General features: G+C 70.5%; 5 protein-coding genes across 12 annotated transcripts in view; 3 read left to right on the top strand and 2 right to left on the bottom strand.

Annotated features, from left to right (window-relative positions):
• The window catches only part of SAFB (scaffold attachment factor B), a 29,096-nt gene extending 25,499 nt beyond the window's left edge, over positions 1–3,597 (top strand). For 2 of the 3 annotated variants that reach the window (XM_070058691.1, XM_070058694.1), the window contains exons 16-21: positions 281–418; positions 563–605; positions 2,543–2,658; positions 2,836–2,942; positions 3,120–3,186; positions 3,340–3,597. In XM_070058691.1, the coding sequence (XP_069914792.1) occupies positions 281–418; positions 563–605; positions 2,543–2,658; positions 2,836–2,942; positions 3,120–3,186; positions 3,340–3,469 (601 nt within the window). In that variant the 3' untranslated portion in view covers positions 3,470–3,597. The remainder of the gene's footprint in view (positions 1–280; positions 419–562; positions 606–2,542; positions 2,659–2,835; positions 2,943–3,119; positions 3,187–3,339) is intronic. The other variant, XM_070058692.1, reaches the window with a different exon arrangement.
• Positions 3,598–4,958: 1,361 nt separating this feature from the next.
• MICOS13 (mitochondrial contact site and cristae organizing system subunit 13) lies at positions 4,959–7,004 on the bottom strand. The gene is made up of 4 exons (XM_070058709.1): positions 6,525–7,004; positions 5,408–5,585; positions 5,249–5,300; positions 4,959–5,095 (listed from the first exon to the last, which is right to left on the bottom strand). The coding sequence occupies exons 1-4, from the start codon at positions 6,551–6,553 to the stop codon at positions 4,995–4,997; spliced, it is 360 nt and encodes a 119-aa protein (XP_069914810.1). The 5' UTR covers positions 6,554–7,004; the 3' UTR covers positions 4,959–4,994.
• An 89-nt stretch (positions 7,005–7,093) lies between these two features.
• Positions 7,094–11,114, top strand: HSD11B1L (hydroxysteroid 11-beta dehydrogenase 1 like). 4 transcript variants are annotated; one of them, XM_070058708.1, is made up of 8 exons: positions 7,213–7,344; positions 8,518–8,605; positions 8,680–8,810; positions 9,230–9,341; positions 9,649–9,734; positions 9,928–10,027; positions 10,118–10,283; positions 10,380–10,872. In XM_070058708.1, the coding sequence occupies exons 2-8, from the start codon at positions 8,533–8,535 to the stop codon at positions 10,573–10,575; spliced, it is 864 nt and encodes a 287-aa protein (XP_069914809.1). In that variant the 5' UTR covers positions 7,213–7,344; positions 8,518–8,532; the 3' UTR covers positions 10,576–10,872. The 4 variants fall into 4 exon arrangements, with proteins under 4 accessions (XP_069914806.1, XP_069914809.1, XP_069914805.1 ...); XM_070058705.1 differs by lacking the exons at positions 7,213–7,344; positions 9,649–9,734 and adding an exon at positions 7,094–7,188 and having other exon boundaries at positions 9,934–10,027; positions 10,380–11,113; XM_070058704.1 differs by lacking the exon at positions 9,649–9,734 and having other exon boundaries at positions 9,934–10,027; positions 10,380–11,108.
• A 1,024-nt stretch (positions 11,115–12,138) lies between these two features.
• RPL36 (ribosomal protein L36) lies at positions 12,139–13,222 on the top strand. 2 transcript variants are annotated; one of them, XM_070058710.1, is made up of 4 exons: positions 12,139–12,276; positions 12,445–12,539; positions 12,878–13,012; positions 13,099–13,222. In XM_070058710.1, the coding sequence occupies exons 2-4, from the start codon at positions 12,447–12,449 to the stop codon at positions 13,186–13,188; spliced, it is 318 nt and encodes a 105-aa protein (XP_069914811.1). In that variant the 5' UTR covers positions 12,139–12,276; positions 12,445–12,446; the 3' UTR covers positions 13,189–13,222. The 2 variants fall into 2 exon arrangements, with proteins under 2 accessions (XP_069914811.1, XP_069914812.1); XM_070058711.1 differs by lacking the exon at positions 12,139–12,276 and having other exon boundaries at positions 12,322–12,539.
• A 54-nt stretch (positions 13,223–13,276) lies between these two features.
• On the bottom strand, positions 13,277–25,368 carry LONP1 (lon peptidase 1, mitochondrial). Of its 2 annotated transcripts, none has more exons than XM_070058696.1 (18): positions 25,350–25,368; positions 22,957–23,045; positions 22,632–22,751; positions 18,573–18,789; positions 18,138–18,199; positions 17,912–18,041; positions 17,714–17,797; positions 17,082–17,302; positions 16,867–17,005; positions 16,600–16,778; positions 15,340–15,427; positions 15,139–15,261; positions 14,948–15,064; positions 14,529–14,669; positions 14,175–14,340; positions 13,871–14,088; positions 13,628–13,792; positions 13,277–13,532 (listed from the first exon to the last, which is right to left on the bottom strand). In XM_070058696.1, the coding sequence occupies exons 3-18, from the start codon at positions 22,679–22,681 to the stop codon at positions 13,380–13,382; spliced, it is 2,253 nt and encodes a 750-aa protein (XP_069914797.1). In that variant the 5' UTR covers positions 22,682–22,751; positions 22,957–23,045; positions 25,350–25,368; the 3' UTR covers positions 13,277–13,379. The 2 variants fall into 2 exon arrangements, with proteins under 2 accessions (XP_069914797.1, XP_069914796.1); XM_070058695.1 differs by lacking the exon at positions 25,350–25,368 and adding an exon at positions 24,715–25,170.
• Positions 25,369–25,631: the final 263 nt, after the last annotated feature.

Below are 25,631 nucleotides of genomic sequence, written 5' to 3' on the forward strand. Positions count from 1 at the left end.
CCGTGGTCCTCCGCGAGTCGGGGCAGCAGGCGGCCCGTGTGCCCAGGAGCGGGGGAGAAGCCCCTGCTTGGCTGCCAGGCGCTGGCTGTGCGGGCTTTCCCAGAGCTGTGTGCAGGCCACACTGAGGCTGAGCCGCCGTCCTGCTGGGAAAGCCGGGCCCCTTCTGCCTGAAGGGCAGCCCAGGCCGGGTGCACGTCTCAGCCCTCGTGGAGAGCCGGGGCGCCAGGGCCGTCAGGTGCCGAGGGCAGGGATCCGAGTGGACGCCTGGGTGCCCTTGCAGGCGGGACGACGCCTACTGGCCGGAAGCCAAGCGGGCCGCCCTGGACGAGCGCTACCACTCGGACTTCAGCCGCCAGGACCGCTTCCACGACTTTGACCACAGGGACCGGGGCCGCTACCCCAACCACTCAGTGGACAGGTCAGTGGGCCCCTGCCTGCCTGTTTCCGTCTCCACCGGCACAGCCCTGTGCTGCCCTCCTCGGGAAGTGCCGCCTCCCGGGGGCACTGCGTCGCCCCACCTGAGCGCCTCCACTCCTGGTGTGACGTGAACTTCCTCTTCTAGGAGAGAAGGTTCCAGGTCCATGATGGGAGACCGAGAAGGACAGGTAGGTCAGCCACAGCTGCCCCGTTCATCCGTAGAAGGGGCTCTCGTTCTCTCAGCCCCTCCCCTCCTCCCACTGAGGAAAACTATAGCACCTGTGCTGGGGGGGGGGGGGAATTGGATGGTTTGTGCCTGCACCACCCCCCCCCCCTTTTTAAAGGCTTTATTTATTCGAGAGGTAGTTACACATGCAACTCTTCCATCCACTGGTTGTTGGGTCACCCCCAAATGGCCACAGTGGCTGGAGCTGGGCTGATCCAAAGTTAGGAGCCAGGGCCGGCGCTGCGGCTCACTAGGCTAATCCTCCGCCTAGCGGCGCCGGCACTCCGGGTTCTAGTCCCGGTCGGGGTGCCGGATTCTGTCCCGGTTGCCCCTCTTCCAGGCCAGCTCTCTGCTGTGGCCAGGGAGTGCAGTGGAGGATGGCCCAGGTGCTTGGGCCCTGCACCCCATGGGAGACCAGGAGAAGCACCTGGCTCCTGCCATCAGATCAGCACGGTGCACCGGCCGCAGCGGCCATTGGAGGGTGAACCAACGGCAAAGGAAGACCTTTCTCTCTGTCTCTCTCTCACTGTCCACTCTGCCTGTCAAAAAAAAAAAAAAAAAAAAAAAAAAAGCCAGGAGCTTCTTCCGGGTCTCCCACGCGGGTGCAGGGGCCCAAGCACTTGGGCCATCTTCTGCTGTCCCAGGCCATCCACAGGGAGCTGCATTGGAAGTGGAGCAGCCAGGGCGGGAACCAGCGCCCATATGGGATGCCGGTGCCTCAGGCAGAGGCTCAGCCCCCATGCCACAGCGCAGCCCCTAGCCTGGTCTTGCCCAAGCTTCCTGACGGTCCTCCTGGAGCTTCCAGGCCGTGCCTGAGTGCCCGCCCTGCCGCCCTGCCAGGGCACCTTTCCCGGCCTGGCTGGCCGCTCGGCTCCATCTCGGAACCCTCTGCTCTCCCAGGAGGAGCCGAGTGGCCTTCCCGGACTCCCTTGTCCCTGCTCCTAGAGCGACTCGCACGTGGGGCACGAGAGCCTGGCAGTTAAGTGTCCAGGCTGCAGGGGCAGAGCTGGAGGTCTGCAGCCCGCGTGAAGTGAGGGCAGTCGGAGCAGAGGGGGCCGTGCCCTCGTCTGCAGCCAGCCTGGGCCTGGAAGTCCTAGGAGCAGCTGGCGACCTTTGACCCCAGGGAACAGGAAGCCCAGGCCTTGGTGAGGCACGATGGAGGGGCAACAGCTGTGCCGGCCACAGCCTACGGAAGGACTGGGGGGGGTGGCGGCTCTCCAGTTCCCGCTGACAGGTGTCCTGCACCTGCCCAGAGCGAGCGCTGCCAGGCCTGCCCACTGAGGGAGCTGGACACAGGACAAGTCGTCTCCCCGTAGCCCCTAGAAATAGCACCGTGGGCAGCTGCTGGGCCGGGGTCTGCGCCTGGCCACACATGACTGTGTGAAGGCCGGGGCGCTGCTGGCCTGCACGCGCGATGGGTCACTCCCTAAGCAGCCGCAGCACCCGGGGCTGGGCCAGGCCGAAGGCTGCAGCCAGGAGCTCCGTACCGCTCCACGTGGGTGCAGGGATCCAGGCACTCGGGCCACCGTCTTCCCCTGCTCTCCCAGGCTGGATAGGAAGTGGCCCGTGCCCGCACAGCCCGTCAGCACGCAGGCGCAGTGCTGGCGCCGTGAACTTGACCTCCCACCAGGGAAGGCAGGGAATGAGGAAGCTTCTGGCTTGTGGCCTGCCTTGGAGTTGGCCTTCTCTGAGCTGAGCCGGCAGCGGGTCCGAGCGCCCCTTGGGAGCCCGTCAGGGGCCCTGATGGGGGGAGTCTGAGCGCTACCTCCGCCTCCCCCGCGGCGACCCTGCCCTGGGAGGATGTGGGCGTGGCCTGCAGAGGGTACAGCCGCTGTCCCCCAGGCTTTGGGCCTCGGTGGATTCCTGAGCTCCCTCTGCACTCTGCTTCCTCCCACCCAGCATTACCCTGAACGCCACGGAGGACCAGAGCGCCACGGCCGAGACTCCCGCGACGGGTGGGGCTATGGCTCTGACAAGAGGATGAGCGAAGGCCGGGGGCTGCCTCCTCCCCCCAGGTTTGTGGGCTCCCACCCGCCCCCCACAGCACGTGCCCTGAGCCTGTGCCCTCCGAGGAAGGGTGCCACCGTGGCCTGGAGCCCCGCCCCTGCCCGAGGGCAGCTGGGGCCCAGCCCGATGTGCCACGGCTGTCAGAGCCGGAGGGGCAGGCCAAGTCAGAGATGTCTCTTTCCAAGGGGCAGACGGGACTGGGGAGACCACGGCCGGAGGCTGGAGGATGACCGGGCGTGGCAGGGCGCCGCCGACGGGGGCATGATGGACAGGGACCACAAGCGGTGGCAAGGTGAGTGAGGGCTGCGCCAGCGCCCCGAGCGGGAGGTCCCCGGACAGGCAGGGGCGCTCGTGGGCGGCGTCCCCTGTGGAGCTCTGGCCCGGGCCGAGCCGCGGGAGCTGCCGTGCGGGGTCCAGGGCCGCGGCGGTGCCTCGGGGTGCCCCGTGCGACATGGCGGTGTCTTTGCAGGTGGGGAGAGGAGCATGTCGGGGCACTCCGGACCGGGCCACGTGATGAACCGCGGAGGCATGTCCGGGTAAGGCGCCTTCCGTGCCCCTCACGGGTGAGCCCCGCCCCCACGTGTGCGGGCGCACCTGCCCACGCGTCCTCGCGGGCGGGACCTGGGGCCCTGCAGGCCGGGGTGGGGGCTCCGGGACCAAGTCCGACTCCATTCCCGTTCCATCCCCAGGCGCGGCAGCTTCGCCCCCGGCGGGGCCTCCCGGGGCCACGTGATCCCGCGCGGCGGCATGCAGGGCGGCTTCGGGGGCCAGAGCCGGGGCAGCAGGCCCAGCGACGCCCGCTTCACCCGCCGCTACTGAGCCCCGGAGCGCGGTGGTGCCTCCCCCTGTACAAATCATTTTTTTATCTGCTGCCATATTGTAGCTCAATACAATGTGAAGTTTTGTTTTGTTTTGTTTTTTTTGTAATAAAGGTGTTTCTGTTCACACATCCTGTTAAAGCGCCGGCTCTTTATTCCCAGAACACATCGCGCTCGGGGTCGCGGCCCTGAGCCCTCTGCTCCACCGCCCGAGCCGGCCGTGGGTCCTCCGGGCAGGGAGCGGGCACTGCCTCTTCCCGGGCGAGCACGGCTTCGCCTTCCCAGGGACCTCTGGTGTCGCCTTCCGGTGCGCACTGACCTCGGGGTGTCGTGGGGGCGCCAGCGCTGGCCGGGCCTCTCCGGCACCTGACGGCGCTGCAGGCGGAGCTCCATCCTCGCGGGGCAGGGACCGAGCCCCGAGCCAGCGTCGTCTGCTCCCCAGGGCGCACGCGCAGTGGGTGGACCGCGGGCGCTGGTGCCTGGGCCCACATCGGGGCAGGGCCACCCGCTCCACCCGGGGCTCCCACGTGGGGGCAGGGCCGTTGCTGCCGCCTCCCAGGCTGTGCACTCACGGGGACGTGGGACACTGACGTGGGGACCCACACCCTGTGTTCCCTCGGGCCAACACCGACTTGTCTGAAGGCTGGGTTAGCCAAGTCTTCCATCCGCTAGTCCCCTCCCCAGGTGGGCTGCCCCGCCCCGTGGGTCTTCGGAACACTCCTCGCGTGCGTGGATCTCAAACTGCCTCCCCGAGTTTCTACCACACACCAGAGGTGGCCTGTGCGTGGCTGCCCGAGGCTTTAGGACTGGGCGCTCTGGGGCGGGCTCCCGCCTGTCCTGACTTCCGGTGCCCACCCGGCTCCGAGTGCCGAGAAAGTGCAGGGCGCGCGCCTCAGGGCCACCCAAGCCACAACCGCGACGTGGGGCGCGCTGGCCCCCGGGGGTGTGTCCCAGGATTCCCCGGGGCTCACCCACCACATCCTGCGGTGAGGGGTCACTCGGGGTAAATCGCCGGGGGCTGCGCCAGGCCCGCAGGCAGGTGCAGTGACCACGACCCCCCAGGGGCAGCCGCGGTGCCCCCCAGCGCCGGCTCAGCCCCCCGAGCTCACGGCCGCCAGCGGTCCCGGCCACGTGGCCACTCGGCCGCCCTGCCTAGCGCCTAGTGCGGGCCTCTGGGCCCACCCCTCCCCTGTCCCCATGGAGGGGCTGATGGCCTCGGGTGCAGCCCCTCCCCCCGCAGCCGCCAGCTGCCACACCCCACGAGAGACCTCCATGGTCACAGAGCTGCGTGGCGAGGGGTGCTGCGGACCCCCAGGGCCGCCAGAAGGGACACTGCCCGCCCTGGTAGGGCAGGAGGGCCTTGGCACGCCCCCCGCCTCCGAGAGCCGAGCCCACCCTGGCCCCACCCACCGGCGCAGGGCCGGCCCCAGGCGGGCTCCCAGCCCCCCCCCCCCCCCCCCGCGGCGCCCGGGCCAGCAGCGGGTCAGGGGCAAGTGCAGAGGCCTTTATTGGGCCGGCCGGGCCGCTCACTGCTTGGTGCGCTCCCGCACGTACGCCCAGCCTTCCCTGGAGTACTCGCGGGCCTTGGCCGGGGCCGCAGACAGAGCCGCCATCACCGTGAGGATGCCTGCGGGGGAGGCGGGGCCGGGCACCGGGCTTTGGAGACCAGCGGGGAAACTGAGGCACGGCCCAGCCGCCCCTCCCCCCCTCGCCTCGAGATCCACGGGAGACACACAGCGCAGGAAGAGGGGTGGTCCCCAGGGGCGGGGCGCGCACCTACCTTTATCCCAGGTCTCTCGGATGGGGAAGCTGATCTTGGGAGGAGCCGGGAGCTGCGGGGAGGGGGAGGGGCACGGGCCGGTGAGCGGGGTCGGGGTGGGGGGGAGGGCGCCCCAGCCCCGCGCACGGCCTGAGCCGGAGAGGGCGCGCGGCCGAGTACCTGGGGCACCTGCAGGCCCGTCTGCTGGCACACGTACTGGCTGAGCTGGTACACGGCCGGCGGCACCACCTCCTCGGCCTTGCGCAGCGCCGCCTCGCCCCTGTCGCTGGGCCCCAGCAGGTCCTGGTCATACACCAGGTAGACGGCGCCCCCGGCCACGCTGCCCTTCAGGAGGAACCTGCGGCGCGGGAGGTGGGCGCTCAGGGAGGGCACAGGGCAGGGGCAGCGCGCACCCTGGCCTCCCGGGGGACGCCAATGCGGGACTCCCCGCGCCGGCCCCACGGCACAGGGCAGGGGCAGCGCGCACCCTGGCCTCCCGGGGGGCGCCAATGCGGGGCTCCCCGCGCCGGCCGACGGCACAGGGCAGGGGCAGTGCACACCCTGGCCTCCCGGGACGCCAATGCGGGACTCCCCGACCCCGACCCCACGGCACAGGGCAGGGGCAGCGCGCACCCTGGCCTCCCGGGGGGCGCCAATGCGGGACTCCCCGCGCCGGCCCCACGGCACAGGGCAGGGGCAGCGGGCACCCTGGTCTCCCGGGGGACGCCAATGCGGGACTCCCCGCGCCGGCCCCACGGCACAGGGCAGGGGCAGCGCGCACCCTGGCCTCCCGGAGGGCGCCAATGCGGGACTCCCCGCGCCGGCCCCACGGCACAGGGCAGGGGCAGCGGGCACCCTGGTCTCCCGGGGGACGCCAATGCGGGACTCCCTGCCCCCGAACCCACGGCACAGGGCAGGGGCAGTGGGCACCCTGGCCTCCCGGGGGACGCCAATGCGGGACTCCCCGCGCCGGCCCCACGGCACAGGGCAGGGGCAGCGGGCACCCTGGTCTCCCGGGGGACGCCAATGCGGGACTCCCCGCGCCGGCCCCACGGTACAGGGCAGGGGCAGTGGGCACCCTGGCCTCCCGGGGGACCCCAATGCGGGACTCCCCGCCCCGGCCTCACGGCACACAGGCGGCGGGAAGGGGCGACCGCGACCCCCGGTGGCTTCCGACCAGTCTGCGCTCCTATCTGAGCGGGGAGCAGACCACCGCGAGCCAACCGGACAGGCGGGGTGGGGGTCCTGACGGGGACTCTCTCGGGGGTTCGGGACCCCGCCCGGCCGCCCCACGAACCTCATCAGCGACCACACTCGGGCCACCATGGTCGCTCGGCTCCGCGCAAGGACACCACACTGCCCGCCGCTTCCGCTCGCGGTGCGCAGAGGACGCCGGGACCTGTAGTCTTTCCTGTCAGCCGCAAAGGCCTCCGGGAGTCGAAGTCCCGCTAAAGCCTCTGAGACTCGGGAGAAGGACTAGCGAGGGTCCTACGGGCAGAGAGGCTTCTGGGAAATGTAAGCTGTGTGGGCGACCCGGGAGCCGCAAGGCCGTCTGGGAAGTGTAGTCAGTACCGCCCCGTGAACTCGCTGGGCCGCGAAGCCTCCTGGGAAATGTAGTTTGGTCCTACCCCGGCGTCCGTGCGTGGAAAGAGACGTAGGGGGTCTGGAGTGAAGCCTAAGGGTGACCAAGAAGGGGTCAGAGGCGAAGTCAGCCGCGCCCGCGCGGGAGACAAAAGCCTTCGACCTAGGGAGCCCGCGCCGAGAAGGTGGTTGTCCCGGCAACGCCAGGGCGGGATTGTGGGCGAGAGGCGGGCCCTCGGTCACGTGATCGCGCGCCGTTCGGAACTTCCGCCCCGGGGGCGGGGCCACGGCGCGGGTGGCCGGGAGTTGGGCGGGCGGAGGCCGTTGCCAGGCAACGGGGGGCGCGGAGTCCTGGCGGCCCGGCCCCTCCCCCCGAGGAGGTGGGTTTGGCGTCACGTGACTCGGGCCCTACGGGAGGGGGCGCGGTCGGGGGCCCGGCCGCACTGGGCTGGGAAGGGAGACCCTCAGGGCGTTGGCGTGACTCCCAGGCCAGGACCCCAGCCTCGCCGGACACTGGGGCAAACAGGCCCGAGTGGGTGAGTGCGCAGCTGGGGGCGCGCGGTGGGTCCCCATTGTCCAGGGGGAAAGCTCCGGCCCCCCACTCCTCCCTCATCCCCGCTGGCCACTGTCGGTCCGCCCATCTCTGTCCATCTCACATCGTCCACTCTGCCTGGCTGCTGCGGGCGGGGCGGGGGCTGGGAAGAGGCCCCTGCCGAGGGGCTTCGTGCGCTGACCTGGGCCTGGGAAGGGGTCGGCCTGACCGGAAGCTGCCACTGAGAGCGGACAGGTGCAGCGACAGGTGGGCGGGGCCAGGCCATTGGCGCCCCCGCCCCAGGTCCAGCAGGAGGCGGGGTCCGGAGTCTGCGCGGGAGAAGAGGGTCGGGGGTTCCTGTAGGGGCGTTGCTGAGACCCGGAGGCCGTGCGTGGTGGGCGACAGCGTGGGAGGAGGCGAGGCCAGCACCTGGGCCCCCGCACCGTGTACTTGGGGCACGCTGGGGCCTGGGAGAGGCGGGTTGGGGTCAGCCGCTGAGCGGGGTCTCAGGACTCGGGCCTGGATCTGGAGATTGGAGACTTGAGGGATCCCCCCCATCTGCCCTGCGCCCCCTGGGCCGCCTCTGCCTTGGGCATCTTTGAGCTCCTGTCTGCCCGTGGCTTCTTTAGACAGACCCCGACCCACCCAGGCGTGATGGGCCGGTGCCTGCGCAGGACAGACTCCCCTATGAACCTGGGCTGTTTCTCCCTTTCTTTTTTCACAAGGGGTGTGTGTGTTATTTAATTTATTTATACAATGCATTTGAAAGCTTGAAGGACAGGGCGGGGTGCGGAGCTGGGAAGAGGTTGCTCTCAGCCCCTGGCTCACTCCCCAGACGGCCCCACCATAAAGGCTGGGCCAGGCAGAAGGAGCCCACTCCGGGGGCTCCCAGGCGGGTGGGTGGCTCCGAGGGTGTGTGTTAGCAGGGGGCTGGAATGGAGAGCAGACCAGGGGGCGGAGGCCGGGCTGCACCTGCCCCGGATGAAGTCAGGATTTCTCGCGGGGTTGGGGGGAAGACCAGGTGATCTTGCCGGGCAGCGGCAGGTGTGGTCCGGAAGGTGGCGGAGGAGGGCTCAGTGGTCCGGGTGGGTGACCGTGGGGGCGGCGAGACAGCAGGTGGGGGGATCCCGTGTGGCTGTGGGTGGGCCTGGGCCTGCCACCGTGTCTCCTGTTCCAGGCCCTGGGTGGTGCCATGAAGGTGTTGCTACTCACGGGGCTGGGGGCCCTGTTCTTCACCTACTACTGGGATGACCACTTCGACCCAGGTGGGTACCTGCGGGTGGAGGAGGCGGGGCCCGAGCCGCCCACCGCAAGGCTGACCACTCCCGCCCACTGCCAGCCAGCCTCCAAGGAGCCCGGGTGCTGCTGACCGGGGCCAGCGCAGGCGTTGGCGAGGAGTTGGCCTATCACTACGCGCGTCTGGGCTCCCACCTGGTGCTCACTGCCCACACCGAGGCCCTGCTGCAGAAGGTGAGTCACCCCAGGGCCCGCGGGGTGGGGGCGGGACGGGGGCTGAAGCCCGGCCATGCCCTGTGTGACCTCGGGCAAGTCACTCAACCACGCTGAGCCTCCGTCTCATGTGCGAAGCGGAGACCCTCTGGTGGGGGTGGGGCTGTGCTGACCGCCAGGGTCCACAGGCACAGAGAGCATTGGTGGTCAGTCCGAGGTGGCCTCCAGGGAGCACTTGGCTCTCGGGGACAAACCTTGCATGCTCGAGAGGGGCCAGCAGATGTCTGTGAAAAATAAAAAAAAAACATCTGGCCCCTGGCCTGCCAGTTCCCAAACCCAAACCTGTGGGGAGGGGGCTTCAGGCTGGGGCCTTCGCGTGGCCGGCAGGTGGAGGGGCCATCGGGGAGGAGAGGCCCACGGGCAGCTCTGCCCCCCCCCAGGTGGTGGGGAACTGCCGGAAACTGGGCGCCGCCAAGATCTTCTACTTCGCCGCGGACATGGCCTCCCCGCAGGCGCCGGGGCAGGTGGTGCAGTTTGCGCTGGACAAGCTGGGTGAGGGGTGGGGCCTTGGCCTTAGGGGACTGCGGCTGGGGAGGGGGAGTGGAGGTAGCGAGTAAGAGGCGGAGATGTTTGGGCTCCTGGGAGTGTGGTCAGGGGGCGGGACGCGGGACGCGGGACGGGGGTGGGGGCACACTGGATGGGGAAGAAGCCTTGAGGGGAGGGGGCCGGGCGGTAAAGCTGGCTGGGGGCCGGGTCTCTTGGATTTCCGGAACGGGGTCTCCGGGAAAGAGACGCCTGCAGGGCTCCCCAGGGCGGGCGTCAGGGGTTGGCCCCGGCCTGACCGGCCTTTCTGGGCCAGGCGGGCTGGACTACCTCGTGCTGAACCACATCGGCGGCGCCCCGGTCGGCACGCGGGCCCGCAGCGCCCAGGCAACGCGGTGGCTTCTGCAGGTGCAGCGCGCCACGCCCTCCGACTGTGGCCACGCCCCTCAGCCTATCTCGGCCCTGGCTCCGCCCTGGAGGGCGGGCCCTCGCGGCTCCAGTTCCAAACCACGCCCCCTCTGCCTCAAAGCCTCTCCCCTCCCGCCCCGCCCCCCGCCCGCGCCCCAGGCTCCGCCGGGTGACCCGCGACCGCCACCTGCAGGTGAACCTGCTGAGCTACGTGCAGCTGACTTCGCGGGCGCTGCCCAGCCTGACCGACAGCCAGGGCTCGCTCGTGGTGGTCTTCTCGCTGCTCGGTGCGTGGCCGCAGCCCCGGCTCTCGGGCAGGGCGCGGGGAGGGCCCGAGCCGGCCGCAGCCGCTCAGCGCCGCCCTCCCGCGCCCCCAGGCCGCGTGCCCTCCTCCTTCTCCGCCCCCTACTCGGCGGCCAAGTTCGCCCTGGACGGCTTCTTCGGCTCCCTGCGGCGGGAGCTGGGCGTGCAGGACGTGAACGTGGCCATCACCGTGTGTGTCCTGGGCCTCCGGGACCGCGCCTCGGCCGCCGAGGGCGTCAGGTGAGGTCCCCCGCGGGAGCAGGGGGCGGGGCCGGGGGCGCTGCGCGGGCCGGCCGGCCCCCGCCGCAGCCCCCACCGCGCTCTCCCGTCCCCCAGGGGCGTCACGAGGGCCAAGGCGGCCCCGGGCCCCAAGGCGGCCCTGGCCGTGATCCGCGGCGGCGCCACGCGAGCGCCCGGCGTCTTCTACCCGTGGCGCCTGCACCTGCTGGGCCTGCTGCGGGCCTGGCTGCCGCGCTCGCAGGCCTGGTTCATCCGCCAGGAGCTCAACGTCTCGGCCGCCGCTGCCGCCTGAGCCCCGGGGCCGCCTCTGGGGAGGTGGCCGCAGCCCACGAGACTGTCGTCCAAGGCAGAGACGCCCGCGAACGGCCGGGGCTCCGGGCGTGGGAGTGCCAGGCGCGCGCAGTGTTGCCCCCATGTGTGCAGAGGAGAGAACCAGGGCTCAGGGCGGCGAGGGGGCCCGCCCCCCCTGGAGCCCTCTCTGGGGTCTCTGGCATCCCTGGGGCTCCTCGGCGGCCCACCCCACGGGGGAGGGGTCCGTGTTCTGGGCTGGACGCAGCCCCCGGGTTCATAATAAAAGCCAGTTCCTTGGCGTCCGTGTTGGATTTCTTCAGTGCCTCCCACCCGCTGGCGCCGGGAGGCGGGAAAGGTGGTTTCTGCGGCTGGGGCCGGGGCAGGTGGGGACACGGAGGCCGCGGCGTGGGCCGGGGCGGTGAGGCCCAGGCGCTTTAATCCACTTTATTTGTAAAGCAGAGAGCGCGCGCGGGAGAGCGCCATCTGCTGGTTCACTCGCTAAACGCCCGCAGCCGCAGGGCTGGGCCAGGAGGCAGGAGCTCTGTCCAGGTCCAGGTCCCCCCGGGAGGGGCAGGGACCCGGTCCTTGAGCCATCAGCTGCTGCCTCCCCGGGGGCACACTGCCTGCCCGGGGGCCCGCACGCCAGCAGGGAGCCACGTCGGAAGTGGAGGAGCCGGCACTGGAACCCAGGCTCTCGTCCATGGCGTGTGGGGCGTCCGTCCCAAGGCTTAGCCGCCCCAGCCCAAGGGTCTGAGCTCGGCTTCCAGGGCCCAGGGCATCTTTTTTGTTTGAAGAAGAGATTTGTCTGTTTGAAAGACAGAACTACACAGAGTGGGGGAGCAAGGTCTTCCATCTGCTGGTTCAATCCCCAGATGGCTGCAACGGCCGGAGCTGGGCTGATCGGAAGCCAGGAGCCAGGGGCTTCTTCCGGGTCTCCCACGCGGGTGCAGGTGGCCAAGGACTTGGGCCATCCTCTACTGCTTTCCCAGGCCACAGCAGAGGGCTGGATCGGAAGTGGAGTGCTGGGACTCGAACCGGCTCCCACGTGGGATGCCTGCGCTGCAGGTGCAGGTCTCACCCGATGACGCCACAGCGCCGGCCCCAACCCCAGGCTCGGTGCCACCACCCCCCGTTCTGCAGGCCACGACAGAGAGCTTAGGGGACATCGGCGGCGGGAGCTGGGATGCCGACACCGCAGGTGTGGGCTGTGCCTGCACGCCAGCTGTGACCGTTGTTGGTGAATTGAAAGCCGACACTCCCTCTTCCAGTGCCCCTACTGAGAGAGTAGCCATCGGCTGTTAGCGCTGGCTGCCTTGTGAGTGCCCATCCCTGCACCGCCTAAAGCCACCAGGGGGCAGTACAACCCCCCTTCCTCAGACGGCCCCAGAGTGAGCCCCCCCATAGGATGATGAAAATCCTCTTGTGGCGCAGAGTCGGCCAACAAACGGCCGATGTGGGATTCGAACTGTTAACGCACCAACAGGGGGCGGAGCCTCAGTGACAGCCCCGCCCTCCAAATGCCAGTCTCGGGCGCGCTGGAGTCATGCGCATGCTCAGTGTCCCTGCCAGGGACTCCTCCAGCCGCCAGGGGGAGCGCGCGCCGCCCTCACCGCTCTAGCCCGCAGGTGGCGGTGTGGGTAGGTATCCCAGAGTTCCGTGCGGCGCCGTTCCTTCCGCCCCGGCCGCCATCGGAAAGCTGCAGGTAGGGTGGTTCTCTGGGCGCTGAGATCCTTCGGCATCGGGAGTTCTAGGCTCTGCGCGCGGGGCGGGAGGCGGCCGGAGCGGCGGGCGCGGCCGGCAGGGTCGGGGCGTGGTGCTCTGAGCGGCGGCGGGGCCCGAGCTGGGGCTCACTCCGACTCTCCCCCCGCAGCCATGGCCCTGCGCTACCCCATGGCCGTGGGCCTCAACAAGGGCCACAAGGTGACCAAGAACGTGAGCAAGCCGAGGCACAGCCGCCGGCGCGGGGTGAGTGCGGGGAGGCGGGAGCCGGCCCGAGGACACGGGGGTCGGGGCTGGGGCCGGGCTGCGGGGAGCTGGGCTGGGCTGGGCCGGGCCGCGGGTGCCGGGTCTCGGGTCCAGTGGCCAGCGCGGGCCGGCTGCGGCCTGGAGCGGCGGGTCCGGTGTGCGGGGACAGCCCCGGCGGCCCCGGCGGCCGTGGGGGCGGGCGGTGCTGTGTGCGTTGCGGGTCCGGGCGCTGGGCCGCTCCCCGCGCGGCCGGGGCAGGGGGACTCGAACCCGGGCCCGCGGGGGCGGGAGGGGGTCCCCGGCCCGCGCCCTGACGCCGCCCCCGCCCCGCCCCGCAGCGCCTCACCAAGCACACCAAGTTCGTGCGGGACATGATCCGGGAGGTGTGCGGCTTCGCCCCCTACGAGCGCCGCGCCATGGAGCTGCTCAAGGTGTCCAAGGACAAGCGGGCGCTCAAGTTCATCAAGAAGAGGGTAGGGGGGGCGGGGGCGGCCGACCCGGCGGGGGGGGGGGGGCGCGCCCGCCGGCCGCGGCGCTGACGGCCCCGCTCTGACCGCAGGTGGGCACGCACATCCGCGCCAAGAGGAAGCGCGAGGAGCTGAGCAGCGTGCTGGCCGCCATGCGCAAGGCGGCCGCCAAGAAGGACTGAGCCCCGCCCGCCCCCCAATAAACGAGTGCGCGAAGCCCGTGTCTGCGTGTTCATGGGGGGGGGGGGGCAGGGAGGCGAGCGGGCGCCGTACTGGAAACCATCTTTATTGCAATTAAATAGCGCACACGCCACACTGATTCGGTCGTAGCCCCCACCCCGCCCGCAGCCCCCAGCCCGCGCGGGGGCCGCCGTCACCGCGGCTCCGGGAAGGCGATGGCGAAGATGTCGCGGTAGTGCTCGGCGAAGTGCACCTCCAGGCCCTCCGTGATGAAGGGCGCCAGGTCGTGGAAGTCCTTCCTGTTCTCGGCCGGCAGCACCACGCACGTCACGCCGGCGCGCTTGGCCTGGGGGGGGGGGAGGGGAGGGACAGCTCGTGGGGGCGCCCGCACCCGGCCGGGAGGGAGGCCAGGGCCCCGCCCGCCCCCGGGCCCGCGCTCACCGCGATCGTCTTCTCCTTGATGCCGCCCACCGGCAGGATCTTGCCCGTGAGCGAGACCTCCCCGGTCATGGCCAGGTTCTGCCGCACGGGCCTCTGCATGGCCAGCGACAGCAGCGCCGTGACGATGGTGCAGCCGGCGCTCGGGCCGTCCTTGGGGGTGGCGCCCTGCGGGGAGGCGCGGGTTGGCGGCTGCGGGCGGGCTGGGGTGCGGGGGCGTGGCCTCAGCGCGGGGCGGGGCCTCACCTCGGGCACGTGCAGGTGGATGTGCGACGTCACCAGGCAGCGGTTGGCCGGCTCGCGCTGCATGAGGAAGGCCCTGGCGAAGGTGTAGGCGATGCTGGCGCTCTCCCGCATCACCTCCCCCAGCTGCCCCGTCACCTCCAGGCTGCCGTCCTTGTCCCCCTTGCCCTCGGGGTCGGGCGGCCGCCTCAGCGACGTCTCCACAAACAGCGTGGAGCCCCCTGGGAGAGGCACGCGCAGTGAGCCCCAGGCCCAGGGCCACGGCCCCGCCCCGCCCGAGGCCGCCGCCGCCCCGCCCCGCGCTCACCCATGGCCGTCCAGGCCAGGCCCATGACCACGCCGGGCGGCGTCACGTCGTACATGCGGTCCACCGTGAACACGGGCTTCCCCACGAAGTCCTGCAGGTTCTCGGGCGTCACCTCCACAGAGTCGGCCTCGCCACTCACGATCTTGTAGGCCGACTTGCGCAGCACCTGCGGCAGGGGCAGCTGTGGGGGCGGCCCGGGCCGTGCGGGGGGCTGGGGGGGCCGTGCGGGGGCTGTGGGGGCCGTGCAGGGGCAACTGTGGGGGCGGCCCGGGCCGTGCGGGGGGCTGCGGGGGCCGTGCAGGGGCAGCTGTGGGGGCGGCCCGGGCCGTGCGGGGGGCTGTGGGGGGCGCTCACCTTCTCCACCTGCTTCTGCAGGTTGCGCACGCCGCTCTCGCGGCAGTACTGCCTGATGAGCAGCGTCAGCACGTCCGAGGACAGCTTGGCCTTGCTCTCGTCCAGGCCACACAGGGCGCGGGCCTGCGGCACCAGGTACCGCTGCGGGGGGGGGGGGAGCACGTGAGCGGCTGGGGCTCCGGCCCCCGGGGTCAGGACTGGGAGGGGAGGCGCATGGCCTTGGGTGCCCTGTGCGCCATGTGTCACTTCCTCCAGGAGGGACCCCAGCCTGGCTCCCCGGGGCTTGACCTGTCGTGGGGCCGCTGCTACTGGAGGCGGGAGGGGGACAGTCAGAGGCCACCACTGCCACGTGGTCCTGCTGACGGGGGACACTGGGGTCACTCCCTGTCCAGGGCTCCCAGCAGCCCCTGCGTGCCCACCTCGGCGATGGCCAGCTTCTCCTGCGCCACGTAGCCCGACACGTTGATCATCTCCATGCGGTCCCGCAGCGGCTCGGGGATGGTCTCCGTGATGTTGGCCGTGCAGATGAACAGCACCTGGGGGCGGGCGGGCGGCTAGGCACAGGGCCGCCCCCTCCCCGCGGGCTGGGGGCCGGGCGCCGGGCGCTCACCTTGGACAGGTCCACGGGCACGTCCAGGTAGTGGTCCAGGAAGTTGGCGTTCTGCTCCGGGTCCAGCAGCTCCAGCAGCGCCGACGACGGGTCCCCCTGGTAGCCCCGGCCAATCTTGTCCACCTGGGAGAAGGACGCGGGTGCCGTCAGCGCCAGGCCCGCGGGGGGGGGGGGGGGGGCGCCCCGGAGCCGGCGGCGCACCTCGTCAATGAGGATCAGCGGGTTCTCCGTCTTGGTCTTCTTCAGGCACTGGATGATCTTGCCGGGCATGGCCCCCACGTAGGTCCGCCTGCAGGGGGCACGGAGGTCACGGCCCGCCTGGGGAGCCCCCGAGTCCGTCCCCCTGAGGCCCAGCCAAAAGGCAGGAGGTGGGGGCAGGGGAGGGCAGGCCCAGGGCCCTGGCCACACGAGGCGGCCACACGCCGCGGCGCTACCTGCCCTGCCAGCCCAGTGGCCCTCGTGCCAAACACAAGGCCGGGGTCACGAGTCAGGGCTCGGCCAGCTGTGGGGGTGGTGGCCTCGTAGGGACGTGCGCGTCCCCCGGGAAAGCCCCCTGGGACCCGCCTGGGAGCCCAGATGGAGCTCCGGCGCCTGGCTTCCGCCTCCCCCAGTCCTGGAGTGGCGGGCCTTTGGGGAGTGCAGCGGCACACGTTCACTGAAGAGGGCTACTCGGGTCTGCAGAAGAGCGGGCGCAGCACGGGGAAGGGCCCTGGGGTAGGCCCGGGCCGGCGGAGCACAGCAGCAGCCACGAGGGCCGTGGGGCTGGGGCGCAGTGAGGCGGGGAGCGGGGGTCACAGGGCTGCCTTCCCTGATCCCCGGCAGCCGCCCGTCCTTGTCCTTGTCCTCGTCTCAGGAATCCAGACAGACGGCCGCACATTGCCGGCTGGGCCGCCACACCAAGCCCCAACGCTGCCTGCCTGTGCGTCCCCTCCCAGCACTGCGCAGGGTCCCCTGCTCAGAGGCCCCGAGCCAGCTGACCCCCACCTGCCAGGGGCTCCCCTCGAGGGTCAGGACTGTGCGGCCACGGCCCGGCTCTGGGATTGCAGACTCGGATCTCTACCAGGCGTGCAGGCAGACCCGGGCCACGGCCACCGTTCAGGCACCGCCGTCCGGGGCTGGCACCGCGCGGCAGGGGAAGCCGCTGCCTGGGGAGCCCGCAGCCCAGAGCCGAGCCCCGGCTCGAGTCCCGGCTGCTCTGCTCCCAGTCCAGCTCCCGCACCCACGGAGGAGGCCCGGATGTGGCTCCTGGCTCCTGGCTACAGGCATTTGGGAAGTGAGCTCTCTCCCTTTTAAATAAATACTCGGATAAAGCTTCAGAAACGAAGCCAGGCGTGGCCCAGGAGGAAGCCCCGCCTGTGGCTGCCTGCTCCCTGGGGGGCTGACCCCGACCCGGACCAGCTGAGACGGCCTGGGGGTCCCAGTGCCGAGGCCCGCCCTCTCCCCCGGGGCCCCCAGGCCCACCTGTGCCCCTTGATCTCGGCCACGTCCGTCATGCCCCCCACGCTGAAGCGGAAGTACTCCCGGTTGAGGGCGCGGGCGATGGAGCGGGCGATGCTGGTCTTGCCCACGCCGGGCGGGCCGTAGAAGCACAGGATCTTGCCCTGCGTGGAGCCGCGGAGCTGGCTCACGGCGATGAACTCCTGCGGGCAGGGCGCGGCGGCTCAGTGCGGCCCGCAGGCCCGGCGGGCGCGCTCCCCGCGCCTCGGCCCCGGGCGCCCCGCCCCTCACCAGGATGCGCTTCTTGACGTCGTCCATGCCGTAGTGGTCCTCCTCCAGCACGGCCCGCGCCCGCGCCAGGTCCAGGTTCTCGTCGCTCTGCTTGCCCCACGGGATGGACGTGAGCCAGTCCAGGTAGTTGCGGGTGACGCTGCCAGAGCACACGGCCGGCGCTGAGCCCGCGGGGCCCCGGGGGACGCCCGCCCGGCTGCCCGGCCCCGGCTCACTTGAACTCCGACGAGTGGTTGTCCAGCAGGCCCAGCTTGCTCAGCTCCTCGTCCACCACGTCCATCACGTGCTTGGGCACGGCCAGGCGCGCCAGGCGCTCGCGGAAGCGCTCCTCGATGGCGTCCTTGTCCTCCTTCTCCAGGCCCAGCTCCTTCTTGATGATCTTCAGCTGCTCCTGCAGCAGGTACCTGCGGTGCGTCTGCTTGATCTTCTCCTCCACCTGCGCAGGCGCGGGCTCAGCCAGGGGCACCGCCCACCGGGAGGCGTGGCCACGCCCCGGGGACCACTGCCCACTGTGGTGAGGAGCGGCCGCACCCCGGGGACCATTGCCCACCGCCCACCGCGGGGAGGAGCGGCCACGCCCCGGGGACCACTGCCCACCGCCCACCGCCCACGGCGGGGAGGAGCGGCCACGCCCCGGGACCACTGCCCACCGCGGGGAAGAGCGGCCGCGCCACGAGGAACAAGGCCCACCACCCACCGCGGGCACATCCAGGGGTCCACACCGGGGGCGGGGCCCCAGCACTCCGCGGCCTCCCAGGCGCACGCGCAGGGAGCCGGACCGGAAGCGGGGCAGCCGGGACTGGAACCGCAGGGCGCCCCGCGGCACTGCCCGCCAGGTGTGCCTCACCTCGCGCCCCAGGCGCTGCTGCAGCTTGCTGAGCTCGAACTCCTTCTTCAGCAGCGACAGGGCCTTGTACAGCCGCTTGGGGATCTGCCGAGGGCGGGGGGGGGGAGAGCGGCCAGGGTCGGCCTCGTGCGGCGGGGGGCGGGCACCCCGGCGCGCGGGCTGGGCTCCCCTCCCCAGGGACCTCGGCCCCGCACTCACGTTGGCCTCCTCCAGCACGTCCTGCAGCTCGTGGGACTCGGCGCCCGTGAGCGCGGCGCCCATGTCGCTCAGGTAGATGGGGTTGTCCACCACCCTCTGGCCCGCCTGCATCATCTGCAGCACCGACTCTCTGCGGGCACACGCACCACAGGGCGACCCTGGGGTCCGCTGCCCCGCCCGCCCGCCACCCCAGGGAGCCCCCGCCCAGCCGGGGTGGGGCACCGACCTGTAGAGCGGGTTCAAGGCGATGATGTCCCGGATGGTCTTCACGATTTCAGCGGTCAGGGCCTAGCCGGGGGAGGCCACGGCGGGTCACGGCGGCCCCGGAGCCCCCAACTCCCTGCCTCTCGGCCCTGGCCAAGGATGACCTTGGAGACCAAGGAGACTGGGAGGCCCTGGGCGAGCTTCCCCCTGCCCTCCGGCCCCAGCCTCCTGGCCGACGCCCGCCCGCTCAGCCTCATCCGGGCTCCCCAGAGACAGAGGGCCGCTCACGTGGGCACCGGGGACATGGCCACGGCGAGGCCAGGGGCAGTCCTGGGGGTCAGCGGCCAGGGACCGTGCGCGTGTGGGCGTCGCCCCCTGCACTGTGGGCGCCAAGCCCTGCGGAAGGAGCTGGAGGCCGACCCGGCCCACGCGCGGGCAGTGTCCCGGGCCGGCTCACCTTCACCTCCTCCGTGACCTGGAAGTCCTGGTGCACTACGTTCTCCACCTCCACCATGAGCACCTCGCCTGGCCCGGCCGCCGGCTCCACCGCCAGCCCCGCCTCCGCCTCGGCCTCCACCTCCTTCTTGCCCCGCTTGGGCTTCCGGCGCCCCTTCTGCTTGCTCTCGGGCTCCGCCTCCTCGGGCTCCACCTCCAGCTGCCGGCTGATGCGGACCCTGGGGGCGGAGCACGCACGGGGGCTGCACTGGGTGCCCGCACCCTGGGGCTCACACACGTTCTGCGACCACCCTGGCGCCCTCTGCGGACGCCGTGTCACAGACAAGCAACAGTGAGAGGCTTGACTGTCACAGGCCCTGGGCCCACCCTGGGCTCCCTCCCTGGCCACCTCACACCCGTGGCCTCCCGCTTGGGTGGCGGCTGCGGGGGCCTGGCCCGTGTCCACGCTGACCCGGGCGGAGGCCACCGCCCCCCTGTGCTGAGAGCCCAGAGCAGGGCCCCAAACCCGATGTGCACGAGGGCTTCTCTGAGCCTGTCACGCTGCCCACAACCCGGTCACAGCACGCGGGGCCCAGCGCTCCAGGGGACCACCCGAGGCGTCAACCCCAGGCTGACCTCGCACACTGATCGTGGGGGTAACCAGCAGGGGCAGCGTGGGGTGTAGAGGGATTAGGGACCCCAGGGACGGTGCACCAGTGACGGGCACAGACCCCACGGGGAAACGCAGGTGCACCTAGGCGGACGCCGGCACCACGGCCCGGGGACACCGCCAACTGCGAAGCCCGCGAGCGCCAGGCTTCTGCAGCCCACACCCGAGCACCCAGCTCCGGCTCCCGGCCCAGCCACACCCTGGCAGGCAGCAGGGAAGGCCCAAGCGCCTGGGTCGCTGCAGCCCTGTGGGAGCTCCCGGCTGTTGGAGGATTCGGATGGGAGCCCCACACCCACCTCTCTGCGACAAGGACGCTACTCCAAGCCGCAACACGTGTAACACTGCTAAGTGCCCGGCTCAGCTACTGCGCACACCAGAGGTACCGCTGGCTCGGAGCTGGGGGCTGCGGCTGCCGCGCGCGGCCCAGGACAGAGCGGGACCCCAGGTTCCGAGACGGGCGGAGGACGCGTCAGTCTCGCGCGGTCACGAAGCAGAGGGCCTCAGGGCCGGGGCCCGGCGATGTGCGCCATGTCCCGAGGCCGCTGCAGCTGGGGCGGACGCAGAGACCGGGACGGGTGCTGGTTCCCCACGCGCTTCAGGTCAGCTCGCCCCGCCCCGCCCCGCCCGCGCCCTGTGTGGTCTCTGCCGTGGTAAACCCTGTTGCCATGAGCTTTGGGGTGTCTCCACCCACAACACAGTGCTCCAAGGTTTGCCGGCGCGTGGGCTCCTGTCAGCCTCGCTCCAGGTCTCCCCGGCTTGCTGAGCTGTTAGGGGAGGCGCCCCAGAGCCTCGCCAGCGCCCGAGGCAGCAGGAGCGACTGCCGGCTCCCCCACGCCCAGCCGAGTCCCCTGGCCCGCCCGGGAGCTGAGCTCTGGCTTTCCTGGGTAAGGAGCGGTCCCGGCTGCCCGGGCTGACCACTGCGGTCTCTGCTTCACGTCACGGAGCCAGAGTCCACGTAAACGCGACTTGAACTTGAACTCAGATAAAGCCTGACTTCACGCCAGCATCTCAAGTCGCCGGGTGTAACTGCTGAATGTTAACTGGGTAAACGTAAATGAGGCAAGTGTGTCCGATTCACCGGTGCTTCAAAGTCACTACGGTTATGGCCAGCGCTGTGGCGCAGCGGGCACCCCACACGGGCGCTGGTTCGAGTCCCGGCTGCTCCACTTCTAATCCTGCTCTCAGCTGTGGCCTGGGAGAGCAGTGGAAGACGGCCCAGGTCCTTGGGCCCCTGCACCCGCGTGGGAGACCCAGAAGCAGCTCCTGGCTCCTGGCTTCGGATCCACACAGCTCTGACAACTGTGGCCAACTGGGGAGTCAACCAGCGGATGGAAGACCTCTCTCTCTCAAATAAATAAAAACCTTAAAAAAAGTTATCACTCAAACTGCTTAATGTTCCACCCTGTAATGTATGTGTAATATGTGTGTACGTACTGTGTGTCTACATGGCAACTATTAAGAGTTCTGTTTTAACTGGCTTACAGATGAAAGACCATACATTTAAACTGCTGAGTCAAGGCAAAATACATGACCTACATAAATCCCTCTACCCAACACTTGAAACTTGTCGGTGAAAGTTTGTTCTTCACACTTGTGTTGGATATTCCAAACCAGCCCCAACCACATGTGCTCTTCGAATCCACAAGGACACTGGACCTTGCCAACCGTCACATCTGCCGAGTTTCCGTTGCTACGGAGTTCCGGACAGCTCGCAGTCCCAACGCCCACACCCTCTCCACGACCAGAAACCGTCCCGGAGGGAGGACCCCACGGGGAGGCCCGCCCGGCTCTGGAACGGGGTCTGGCCACGGCTACCTGCCTCTTGAACCCAGCTGAGGAATCACTTCTACCAGAATCTCTAGGCAGCCTGGAGAAGGCGGGCTCCTGCCTGACGGACCTACAAGACACCGCGCGCCTCCTGGGCACCATCTGACGTCACCGGGGGACACGGTCAGAGCGTGCCCATGACCACGGACTTCTGGCGAGGGTCGGGACCGGGCACCCCTCGGCCGATGTCCTGCTGGCGCCCTCTGGGGTCTAGGAGGAAGGGGGTGGGCTGGGCGGCAGGGGCAACGTGGGGGCGGGCGGCAGGCCGCTGCTGACAGCTCTCCTCACTGACCTGCAGCAAGGCCGCCCACCCGAACGGCGCCGGGGCTCCGGACGGACAGCAGTGGCGACAGAAGCCAGCCCCGCAGAGCCCCGTCGGCTCTGCCAGCCAGCAGCGGGGTCACCGGAAACGGAACTGCCCTGGCGCGAAGGCTCCTGGGGCAGAGCCGCCCTCCACTGGGCCCGGCCTCCAAGGTAACCGCGGCCACCGGGGGGCAGCCCGGGGCAGTCCACTGCAGGCGTGCGTCCGGGCCGGCTGGGGACGGGAGCCCACCGGCGCCTGCCCTCCGGGCGTCACAGCCGCTCTGCAGTGCCCACACCTGGCCGGGCCTGCACGCCCACCTGTTTGTCAGTACCCAGCCGCCCGCTGGCTTCTGTCCACCGCCCCGGGGCTCGCCCAGCCCCCTCACAGCCCCCCTCACGCGGACTCTGCCCTTGGTTTTAGACCCCGCGCATTACCTGCTTGTTAGATCCCGTTTCTCCAGACTTAAAACTAAGATCCTCACCGGCCGCGCACCCGGAGCCTCGGGAGGAAGCAGCTTCCCCGAGCTGGGACCACGGCTCCCCCAACTAGGCACCGCGGGGAGATCCTGGCCGCGGCGGTGGGCCCTCAGACCACCCTCGACACCAGCCCCACCAGAGAGACGCCACCCTGGGTCCCCGCAGTAGTAGGCGGTGCATTACAGGGGCTCCCCCTGGGGCTGCCACCGGAGGCCCCGCCCTCGGTACTCCAGCACAGGATACCCCCCTCCCCCCGCCCCAGCCTTAACCATGGCCAGGCTACCTCCCGCAGGCTTGTCCTACAGAATGGCCGCCGCCTCCTCCCCCTTCTCCTCCCCCTCGGCCTGACCGCAGGCCCCGCACTCTGACCACCTCCTGGACGTCATCAGACACAGCCCGCATCACTCCATCGGCCCAGCCCGCCTGGTCAATGGGACGGCGATCACCAAGTGAAGGCACACCCTGGCCGTGGGGACTCCGTCCCAGAGCGCCCAGGGCTCCATCTTGGGAGGGCTCCCCCACTCCCGCATGACAGTGACGCCACACTGTGTCCCCCTCGCGCGTGGCCACGGCACCGGTTCGCATCCCAGCTGCTCCACTTCCGGCCCAGCTCCCTGCTAATGCGCCTGGGAAAGCAGTGGAGGACGGCCCAAGCCCTTGGGCCCCTGCCCCCGCGTGGGAGGCACCTGACCCCGGGGACCCAGGGCGCCAGGGTTTGTCCGCACGTGGCTCCTCCACCCCACTGGCTCAGGCACGGCAGCCGCAGCACCTGTCCCACGCACCGGGACCCGGGCGGCCACGCACCTCCTGTGCCCCGTGACGATCATGCGCAGCTTGTCCCCGAGGTCCTGCATCTCGTGGATCTGGGCGAACGTCCCCGTGTGGTAGATCTCGTCCAGGCTCTCCACCACGTCCGACTCGTTGCTGGGGGACAGAGAGGGTGCTGGACACAGGCGCTGACCGGGAGGAGGCCCGGGGTTGGCCACACGGGGGCAGCGCTGGGGCCCGGATGCGGGACCGCCACCGATCCCAATCCTGACCGGGATCCCGGGCAGAGCCAGGGGGCCAGCCGCGGCCATGCGCCCCTCCCGGGGCAGGGCGGCCCCCACGCAGGCGGGGAGGCGCTCACTTGTCATCTCTCTTCAGGAAGACGCCGACGTAGGGCTGCGCCAGGCGCACCTTCCTCCTCAACAGCTCCACCAGTTTCTGGTTTTTCACCTGGCGAGACAGCCACCCTCTCCGGTCACCGCGCGGCTCCTCGGGGCTGGGCTAACCCAACCCCAACGACCCGGAGCCCCGGATCCAGAAAATAAACAAGGGGGGTGGGGCTGCAGAAACCGGAGCCCCCCCACTTCCTACAGACGCAGAAACGGGAAAGTGACCAGAGCGCCTCGCTCAGAGCTGAAACCGCTGTGTCCCCGCGCCTCGCTCGCAGGCCGCCCCCACGCGCTCCCTCTCGCTGCACGCATCCGCGAACCCCCAGCCCCGCCCACTGAGCCACCCTGCCTGCGGCCGCCCCTCCCCCGCGCTTGAGGTTCAGGGGGGCTGCGGGCCTGCGAATCTGCACCTCCAAACAGGCTCCCCCGTGACGCCAGGGCTGCCTGGCCAGGGACCCCACTTGGAGAACCAGGGTCTCCGGTCTCTCCTGGGCACACTCAGCCTGTAGCTGGGGGGCTCCCGTGGCTGTGGTCTGCATCTGATGGGGGCTGGGGGGGGGGGCGAGCCACGGGGAAGGAACAGGCGCTGTCCACCTCCGCGACTCTGCAGCCCCTCCCTCTCCCCTCCCCTCCGCCCACCCCAGCACCTGCCCGCTATCTACGAAGTGACAATGCGCGCCAGGCGCCAGAGAGCCGTCCACCTGGCCAACACCCGGAGCTGGGGGCGAGGGTCAGGGGGCTGCGCGGGGTGGGGCCGAGGTGGTTCCAAGGCCCCAGGGCGGGACGCAGCCAACAGCAGCCCAGGGGCTCAAGCCCGTCCACGCGGCCCCCCGGCAACACCAACAACTCCGAGGCCCTTACTCGGCCCATTCTGCAGCTGGGAAGACAGAGGCCCAGGAGGACAGCTTGCTGAGGACGATGGCGCTAGGGGTCCCGAGGCCAGGAGGCTGTGGCTGAGAGGGGCTGCTGTGGGGTCTGCACTAGCGACCCCCCCCCCCCGCAGCGAGGTAGAGAGCTGGAGGCGGCTCCCTCGGCCCCCTGCGCACCCCCTCCCCCACCAAGAAGGGATCCTTGGTATTTATTTAGCCTCCCACAGGGGTGGGTGCAGGGCTGACTCACTGTGCGACCTTGCCTAGACAGCTGCAGATAAGGAGAGAGAGGAGGCTTCCCCGGCTTGCCGCCGCTTGCATCACCCCGCAGGGCAGCGCTCGGCGCGGGGCGCTCGCTCCGCACACGCACGCCCCCGAGGCCAGCGGCTGCGCGAGACCCGCCCCCCAGCCCGCCCCGGAGAAGTGCCCGCTAACACCCTGCAACGTGGTTACCACTCTCGTCTATACCGCCTCGGCCATCCGGCTAGGACTACAAGCCAGAGGCGGGCATGGCCGCTTTGTCCCCTACAATGACCGGGACCTAAGCACCGAGAGCCGCTCGCGAGAACACGGAATGCGTTGTCCCCGCAGGGGCCGGCGGACCGCTTCGGGAACAGGATCCGAGAGAGCAGGTGCGCTCCTACCGTCCCCACCCCGGGCAGCCCTGACCTCGGCGGGTCCGACTCCGCTCCTCGAACCCAACCCCAAAGCACCCGGCTGAGGTCACCAAGTAACCGAACAACTAAGGACTCCAATCCCAGAAACTCTGAGAAACTTCGCGTCTGAAAGTTTCCAACCCTGCGGGTGCTAGCTGGGGGATGCCCCGGTCCAACCCGCGGCCCAGGAGCGGGCTCGCAGTACCTCGATGATCTTGATGAACCGCGGAAACACCGGGTTGCGGGTGATGGCGACCAGCGGCAGGTGCGGGAACACGTCCGGGACCGTCATGGGCGTGAGCGCCGTTATGACCGGGCCTTCCCCGCCGCCCACGCCGCCGCCCGAGCCCCCGGCCCCTTCCTCCGAGCCGCCCTCGGAGGCATCCTCGCCGCCCGAGAAGGCGCCGCTCCCGCCGCGGCTGTTCGCCTCCCAGAGCCCCCGCCACTGGCCCACGGTGGCCGGCCCCCGACCCCACAGCGCCCAAGGAGCAGAGGCGTCCCAGGCCCGCCGGCCTCCGGGCAGCCATGCTCCGGCCGCAGTGCGGGCCCGCCCCCCGGCAGCGGCCAGCAGCGGCCGCCTCAGTGCCCAGCACCGCGCAGCGCCCCACAGACGCACGTAGCCTGTGCCCGCCGCCATGGCCCGGCCATACTGGCGGCGCGCAGGGCTTGCGTCATTTCCCCTCGCCGAGCTAGAGCGCACGTGACGCCCGGCGCGTGCCTCGGCCCCTGAGGGGGGCGTGGCCCGAGACCGACCGCCCCTGTGGGGCGTGGCCTTGGGAGAGAGCGGAAACGGGGCTTCGGCGGAGCAGAGGGGCGGGACTTGAGCCTCCTTAGTTCCACCTCTTCCGGCCTCCAAGTTAACCGCGGCTCACGTGGGCGGTCGTGGGAAAAGCTGGCGGGAAAAACTGGTGTTGCTCCTAGGGCAGCTTCTGCAAGCTTGAGGACAACCTTGTGCCTTCACTTAGGCGCGCGCGAGTGACTGCGCATGCTCAAGCCCGGGGGCGTGTCTTGGTTCCTGAGAGATGGCAGCGCCCAGTCTCCAACCGCAGCCGGCGCGCGGAGGGCCTGTTGCGCATGCCCAGGCTCGATTGATGTGCGCATGCCCAGGCTCTGATTGATGGG

Source organism: Oryctolagus cuniculus, chromosome 16 (assembly GCF_964237555.1).
Source record: "Oryctolagus cuniculus chromosome 16, mOryCun1.1, whole genome shotgun sequence".
NCBI lineage: Eukaryota > Metazoa > Chordata > Mammalia > Lagomorpha > Leporidae > Oryctolagus > Oryctolagus cuniculus.

Excerpts from the sequence above, each read along its gene's own strand:
- LONP1 (XM_070058695.1), bottom strand. The coding sequence starts at position 25,146 with ATGGCGGCGGGCACAGGCTACGTGCGTCTGTGGGGCGCTGCGCGGTGC. Across the intron at positions 18,042-18,137 it reads GCCTTGAACCCGCTCTACAG|AGAGTCGGTGCTGCAGATGA; the intron begins GTCGGTGCCCCA and ends GTGTGCCCGCAG. Across the intron at positions 15,428-16,599 it reads GCCGAGATCAAGGGGCACAG|GCGGACCTACGTGGGGGCCA; the intron begins GTGGGCCTGGGG and ends TGCCCCCTGCAG.
- HSD11B1L (XM_070058705.1), top strand. The coding sequence starts at position 8,533 with ATGAAGGTGTTGCTACTCACGGGGCTGGGGGCCCTGTTCTTCACCTAC. Across the intron at positions 8,606-8,679 it reads GGATGACCACTTCGACCCAG|CCAGCCTCCAAGGAGCCCGG; the intron begins GTGGGTACCTGC and ends GCCCACTGCCAG. Across the intron at positions 8,811-9,229 it reads CCGAGGCCCTGCTGCAGAAG|GTGGTGGGGAACTGCCGGAA; the intron begins GTGAGTCACCCC and ends GCCCCCCCCCAG.
- RPL36 (XM_070058710.1), top strand. The coding sequence starts at position 12,447 with ATGGCCCTGCGCTACCCCATGGCCGTGGGCCTCAACAAGGGCCACAAG. Across the intron at positions 12,540-12,877 it reads GGCACAGCCGCCGGCGCGGG|CGCCTCACCAAGCACACCAA; the intron begins GTGAGTGCGGGG and ends CCCGCCCCGCAG. Across the intron at positions 13,013-13,098 it reads TCAAGTTCATCAAGAAGAGG|GTGGGCACGCACATCCGCGC; the intron begins GTAGGGGGGGCG and ends CTCTGACCGCAG.
- MICOS13 (XM_070058709.1), bottom strand. The coding sequence starts at position 6,553 with ATGGTGGCCCGAGTGTGGTCGCTGATGAG. Across the intron at positions 5,301-5,407 it reads CGGGCCTGCAGGTGCCCCAG|CTCCCGGCTCCTCCCAAGAT; the intron begins GTACTCGGCCGC and ends CCCTCCCCGCAG. Across the intron at positions 5,096-5,248 it reads CCGAGAGACCTGGGATAAAG|GCATCCTCACGGTGATGGCG; the intron begins GTAGGTGCGCGC and ends CCTCCCCCGCAG.